The 7,208-nt window shown below is 46.3% G+C and overlaps 1 protein-coding gene across 1 annotated transcript; it reads left to right on the forward strand.

Moving 5' to 3' along the window:
• The first annotated feature begins 255 nt into the window (after window positions 1–255).
• On the forward strand, window positions 256–618 carry LOC109785684 (uncharacterized). The gene has a single exon (XM_020344281.1). The coding sequence runs from the start codon at window positions 256–258 to the stop codon at window positions 616–618; it is 363 nt and encodes a 120-aa protein (XP_020199870.1).
• Window positions 619–7,208: the final 6,590 nt, after the last annotated feature.

Here is a 7,208-nt window from a genome sequence, read left to right on the forward strand (position 1 = left end):
GATTTCATCTGGGAGGAAGAATTGCCGGATATGATGGAGCCGGCGAAGTGGCTTGCGATTGTGAGGGTACATACGACGAGAACTTTCAGCCCTAACGCGCTATACAATGATATGAGGGCGGCCTGGAATCCTGCGAAATAGGTGGTATGGAGGAGGATCGAAGCAAACCTGTTCACAGCGCAGTTTGGATGTTTAGGAGATTGGAAGAAGGCTATGATCGATGGACCATGGCTGTTCAGGGAGTAGGCTGTAATCATGGAGGAGTATGATGGCTTCAGAAACCTTGATACTTTCAAGCTGGACAAGCTAGCGGTTTGGGCCCAGATCCGTCGTCTCCCGGACAAGTTCTTGATTGAACCAGCAGTAAGAGGCCTGGCATCGTGCATCGGGGAGGTAGAAGAAGTCCAGCTCAAGCTCCCAACAGGCTTTTTTGGTGAGTTTGTGAGGGTAAAGGTGAAGATCGACATCAATGCCAAAATCAAGCGTTTTGTCACTGGCAGAAAGGGGGAGGAGAGGATCAAATACCAGGTGAAATATGAAAAGTTGCCTACCTTCTGCTACAACTGTGGGGAATTTGGCCATTGGCATGAGGAGTGTGGAGAAGGGGAGCATGATTAGTCCAGTTTTGAATGGGGGGATTTTATCTTAGCTAACAATGTACGCTTCAGGCAGCCCAATCGTGGTAACTTTGCACCACAGCGAGGCAGAGGAGGAAATTGGACAGGAGGACATGGGAGGGGCCGTGAACCGTTTGATCCAAGCCAGAGTTGGCGTTTTAATGCCAAGCAGAACCAGACTTAGAACAGGGCGGCCCCGAAGGAGGGATCGAAGGAAGATTTAGCAGCAGATACGGCCGCCGTGGGACTGGAGACAACGGAGGTTCTTCCGTCAAACAAACGCACTTCTGTTGAAAATATGGTGAGTTCGTCGGAGACTAGTCTGTCCAAAGGAGGGTCAGAGACCTCGCAATCACTGGTGGTCAGAGATAACCAGACTCTAGTTCCACCGCTCCCGCCTGTCTATGTGTCACCAAGAAAGGAGTATAAGAGGCCTAAGAAGGGGAGCAACGAAGCTGAAGCAGGAAGGCCGCTGGAGTTGGTTGGAGATAGAGAAGAGAATGCGACAAAAAATCATATGAATGCCTCATCGGCGGGCTCCTTCGAGGAGCGCCGCCAGGCGCAATGAGTATCTTAAGCTGGAACTGTCGCGGTGCGGGCAAAGCTGCGACAGTTAGAGAGCTTCGCGATCTCGCGAGGAATTTTGCCCCTACCCTGCTTTGCGTCGTTGAAACACAAATAGAAAGGACTAGGGTAGAAAATTTAGCAGGAACAATTGGTTATGATAATAGCTATGCTGTAAGTAGTCAAGGCAGAAGTGGTGGGTTAGGAATTTTCTGGAATAATCCAATAAAGATTGAGATTCTTGGTTTTTCGGTGTATCATATTGATTGCTCAGCGGAGGAACCGGGTGATGACCCATGGAGAATGACACTATTTTATGGAGAGGCACAAACACACTTACGCTACCAAGCGTGGGATGTGTTGAAGGGAATAAGCACTTTGAGCGAGCTTCCGTGGGTGTGTGTTGGCGATTTCAATAAAGTCCTACGTCCGGATGAACAAGTTGGAGTAGTAGAACGTAGTAATGCTCAGATTCAAGGTTTGCGAGATGCTGTCGATGTTTGCATGTTGATGGATATTGGCTATCAAGGACCTTTCTGGACATACGAGAAAAAGGTGACGGGTGGGAGCTACACCCGTGTGCGCCTAGACCGGGCTTTAGCCACTGCTGAACTGAATGAAAGGTACCCAAATGCATACGTGAAACACCTGACAGCAGCCACGTCAAATCACAGTCCTATCTTGTTAAATTTACAAGGGACAGCGCCACAAAATCATAAGAGAGATTTCAAATATGAGGTGATGTGGGAGACCCATGAGACATGGAAGGATACAATTACGGCGAGTTGGACAGCAGGGGACCCAGCTGTATGTATGGAGGAGCTGAGGAACAAACTGCGGAACATCTCGGCGGAGCTGATCACATGGAATAGAAACACTTTCAGGTCTGTCCGTAAGGAGATCAAACAGTTGAAGCTGGAGCTGGAACACCTGCGAGCAGATCCGAGTCGGACAGCACCGACTCATATAGAGCTGAAAATCAACGAAAAACTAGTTGAGTTGTACCATAGAGAAGAACTCATGTGGAGGCAACGTGCTAGATTGGAGTGGCTCTCGGCGGGGGACAGAAACACACGTTTTTTCCACCTACGAGCAAGCCAACGACGGAAGAAGAACATGATAAAAGCACTAGCGAACTTTGTGGGCACACATATAGAAGATCCAGAGGAGCTGAAGAGGATGGTAACTGAATTCTATAAGAATCTGTACACTTCAGTAGGCGTTGCTGATATGGATCGGGTACTTTCGACGGTCCCAGTCAAGGTTACTCCACAAATGAACGCTATGCTCCTAGCGCCATACACAAATGAGGAAGTAAAAACTGCTCTTTTCCAAATGTTCCCAACGAAGGCCCCTGGACCGGACGGTTTCCCAGCTCATTTCTATCAAAGGCATTGGGATATTTGTGGTGAGGAAGTGACCAAAGCAGTTCTAAGGATCGTCAGAGGAGAGGAAGGAGTTGATTGTGTTAACGACACTGTCCTGGTTCTTATACCTAAAGTTCTGAATCCGACCCAACTCTCTCAGTTCCGTCCCATCAGTTTGTGTAATGTCATTTATAAAATTGTGTCGAAGGTGGTGGCCAACAGGCTCAAAGTTATTCTTCCAGATATCATCTCTGAGGAACAATCGGTCTTCGTACCAGGTCGGTTGATTACTGATAATATTATTTGCGCATATGAGTGTTTGCACTTTATGAAGAGAAATAGAGCTAAGTCCAACAGTTATTGTGTGTTGAAACTGGACATGATGAAAGCCTATGACAACTTGGAGTGGTCATACCTCCGAGCCATGATGGAGAAGTTAGGTTTTGCACATGCTTGGGTCAAAGCAGTGATGTCTATGGTACAATCTGTGTCCTTCTCGGTGTTGTTCAATGGTGAGAAATTAGAGAATTTTACACCTACATGTGGAATCCGGCAGGGAGATCCTATTTCCCCTTATCTTTTCTTGATTGCAGCAGAGGGCCTTTCGTGCCTCTTAAAATCTAGTTCTCAGTCGTCTGGTTTTGAAGGGATCAAGGTGGCACCGACAGCTCCGTCTGTTAACCATCTCCTTTTTGCAGATGATAGCCTGTTGCTTTTTAAGTCAAGTGTTGAAGGGGCTACAAAGGTATCAAACCTACTGGATGTATATTGCAGGGCTTCTGGGCAGAGGATTAATCATGAGAAATCATCCATATTCTTTAGCAAGGGTTGCAGCCATAGTTTGAGAGATAATATCAATCAAGTTCTAAATGTTCAAAATGAATCTTTAAGTGACAGGTATTTGGGAATGCCAACAGACGTCGGCCAGTCAAAGATGGGTACCTTCAAATATCTGAGAGATAAAGTTTGGGAGAAGGTACGGGGATGGATGGAGAAACTATTGTCAGCTGCACGGAAAGAGGTCTTGATTAAGTCGGTTGCCCATGCCATACCGGTTTATTCCATGGCGTGCTTTCGATTACCCAGAGGCTTGTGTGACAACATCACATCTATCATTAGACAGTTTTGGTGGGGAAGTAAGCAGGGGAAGAGGAAACCATGTTGGGTCTCGTGGGACGTTATGACAAAACCAAAATATCTCAGTGGCATGGGTTTCAGGGATATAGAGATCTTCAACTTATCATTGCTCGCATGGCAGGCGTGGAGAATGCTTGAGGAGCCCAATTCCCTTAGCGCCAGAATTCTCAAAGCTGTCTACTTCCCACTCCATTCTTTCCTAGAAGCAGAACTTGGTGGCAAACCATCTCAGATATGGCGCGCTATAATCGATGGCATGGATATATTGAAGCAGGGTATCATTAGACGCATTGGGAATGGAGCCACAACAAGCATATGGGAGACCAATTGGTTGCCTCGGGTTGGACCAATGCGGCCGATCACCTCACTAGTTACAAATCCTCCTGTGATGGTTTCTGAGCTGATCGATAACACAACAACATCCTGGAAGGAAGATTTGATACGGGCCACATTCTTACCTTTCGATGCAGACACCATCCTGTCGATACCCTTGTGTACGAGGGCGGTAGATGATTTTTGGGCATGGTCCAGCGAGAGAAATGGCCGTTTCTCAGTGAAGTCGGCTTATCATATGATCATGAACACAAAGGAGAACGGAGAGAACTGGATGGATGTTAATGCAGGAAATTCAGCATCAAGCGCGATGCGAAAGGCATGGACAGATCTCTGGCACATAAGGGTCCCATCCAAGCTAAAGGTTTTCTTGTGGCGCCTGGCGCGACACTCGATGCCAACGGCGGACATTTTACATCATCGCCACATGTCGGATACACACTTGTGTAATTTGTGCGGATGAGAGGACTCATGGAGGCATGCCCTGCTGGAATGTACTATGTTGAGATCCATTTGGGCCCTTGCTGATGAGGCTCTGATAGATAAGGTAAGCCAAAACCAGGAGATCGATGCAAAAAACTGGCTATTTTCGATGCACGACGAGCTACCAGAGAAGGATTTTGTCTTGCTGGTTGTCACGCTCTGGGCTGTTTGGCGACCAAGGAGGAAGGCGATTTATGAGGACATCTTCCAGAGTCCTATGGCAACAAATTTGTTCATCCAGTCTTACTTATCAGATATTTATGCCCTGGACAAGCCAAGCAACAACACAGCGGGTCAACCTAGGGTCCGCCCTACGTGTTGGATTTCGCCTCCTGATGGTTTCTTAAAGATCAATGTTGATGCTGCGATAGCACGGGGCCGAGGAGTTGCAGCAGCTATTTGCCGCAGCAAAGAGGGAGTTTTTCAGGGGGCATCTGCCATTGTCCTTAGGAATATATCTGATCCTCCTACGATTGAAGCGTTAGCTATTCGGGAGGCACTAGCACTTGCTGAGGATCTCAATATCCAGAGCATACATGTTGCATCGGATTGCAAGGTGGTGGTGGACGACATCAAGGAGAAGCATTTGGCAAGCTATGGAGCAATTTTACATGAAATAATTGATCATAGTCATTCTTTCCAGAGTTGTAATTTTGTTCACGAATTTAGGAACTCGAATTTCGAGGCTCACAATTTAGCGAAACATGTTTTACGTTTGGGGGTGAGCCGCCATGTTTGGTTAGGGCACCCCGGAGACCTTTTTTTTGTATCTGTAAACTTGAGCTCGGGTTAAATAAAGCTTCGCGAGATTGTCAAAAAAAAAACCTGTTCCGCCGTCGCACAGCCTCGTTTTGAAGCGGCCGCTGGAGAAGGACGCATACGAAGCGCCGCCGCCGACCGCATCGCTGTCGTCGTCGTCTCCAACGCACGACTTCTCTACAAGGCATGCTAGCTTTCCCCTTGTTTCTTGATTCCCACTTGATTTTTTTTCCATTACAATTCTTTGCTTGCGTAATGTTTCATCGTCCTGATCGATTCATACACTGGCTGAACTTTGTTATTAGAGATAGAGCCGCAGCTGTTCTCCACTTTGTAGTACAGTCCGTCTTGCCACCATTAATTGCTGCGAGAAGAGTTCCAGATCGCGTCGCCACTTTGACAGGGCTAGATTAGATATTTAGACTCCCACTTGATTTATTTTCTGTAAGAAAGAATTTTGAACATACTGCTATGGGCCTAGACTGGATCGACGGTAATTTGGGAATCATGGGATCCATTGATCTCCTATGACTAAGAATACCTCTATCAGATACAGATAGAACTGTAGCTGTTCTCTTTGGTCTATATATATATTAAGAAAAAAAAAAGTAGAATCGGTATCATGCTCCGAAGATACAGATGGATGTGTTTTCCATTGCCTTCAAGTAATCAATGGTAGCTTAGGGACATGACAGACTGAGGCAATGTTATAAATATTTACCCCATTTGATTTTCGATGTTACTGTCAGCAGCATGCGTACCCAATCTCTTGCTGTGTTATTGTGTCACTATTGTTTTTCATGTCAGAGCGCATATATATATATATATATATATATATATATATATATATATATATATATATAATGTTCACGTCATTCATCTAATGTTTTTTCTTTTGATTCGAAATTTCTTTCAGAGAAGCTGCAGTCGCGGGTAACTCCAAGGTCTGCTGTGTTTGGGTCTGTCCCGTCTCAGGCTCTCAGCGATGTCCACTCTTCAAGGTTGGCCAGACCTCCCGGATGACCTGCTTCACTCCATTATTCCTCGACTGGGATCCTTCCTTGACCTTCTTGCTTTCGTTGCCGCCTGCTCCTCTTGGCGTGCTGCCTTCTCCTCCTATCCATCCAAACATACCCTCTTGCAAATGTTGCCACCTCTCCTCCTCCAACCCGATGTTCATGAGTGCTCTCCTCATCCTCGCCCATTTAACAACAACCTCGTACCTAAACATTCATGCCATGTCACTGATTTAACCAACCAAGGTACTTACATGCGTTGTCAGATTCCCCAGTTTTCTCATTTTGGTGAGAGCAAATCCCCACAAAGTCCTCTAGATAGTTCTATTTTCGGGGGTGTTTCCTATGGTCATCTCATCTTGTTTAACCAAAATCAATCATGTCTTGTTATTGATGTCTTTACTGGTGTTAGTTTCTCAACTCCGAAACTACCGGTCGACGAAAACACTTTCCTCGACCATGCTTCCCTCACGGTCATATCTCATGGTCACCAAAGGACGCCACTATTTCTTTTGGCGTGTTGGTAGTAAATCTTGGTTGAGACGTTCTCTTCGCAATGGAACGATCGAGAAGGTCATGGTCTTCAAAGGACAAGTATTTGGCATGGATAATGACCGCAGGCTCATTATCATGAACTTGGTACCACGGATCCGAATACAGAAAATAACAATTGATCCTGGTGAAAGCATGCGCAACAATTGGCATCTTCCCCGCCCGTGGCTTGTTGCGTGCGGAGATATGCTTCTCCTGGTTGGTTGTCATCGATCTTTTCCATCAACAGGGGATACGTTTGAAGCTTTCCGCCTCGACCTAACAAGTGAACCTGCAAAGTGGGTGAAGGTGGAAAAGCTAGAAAATTGGGCAATCTTCATCAGCACAGACGACAGAAGCCAGCCATTGTGTTGCATGAACCCAGAGAGATGGGGAGGGAG

The sequence above is a fragment of the Aegilops tauschii genome, chromosome 6, assembly GCF_002575655.3.
Source record: "Aegilops tauschii subsp. strangulata cultivar AL8/78 chromosome 6, Aet v6.0, whole genome shotgun sequence".
Taxonomy (NCBI): Eukaryota; Viridiplantae; Streptophyta; class Magnoliopsida; order Poales; family Poaceae; genus Aegilops; species Aegilops tauschii.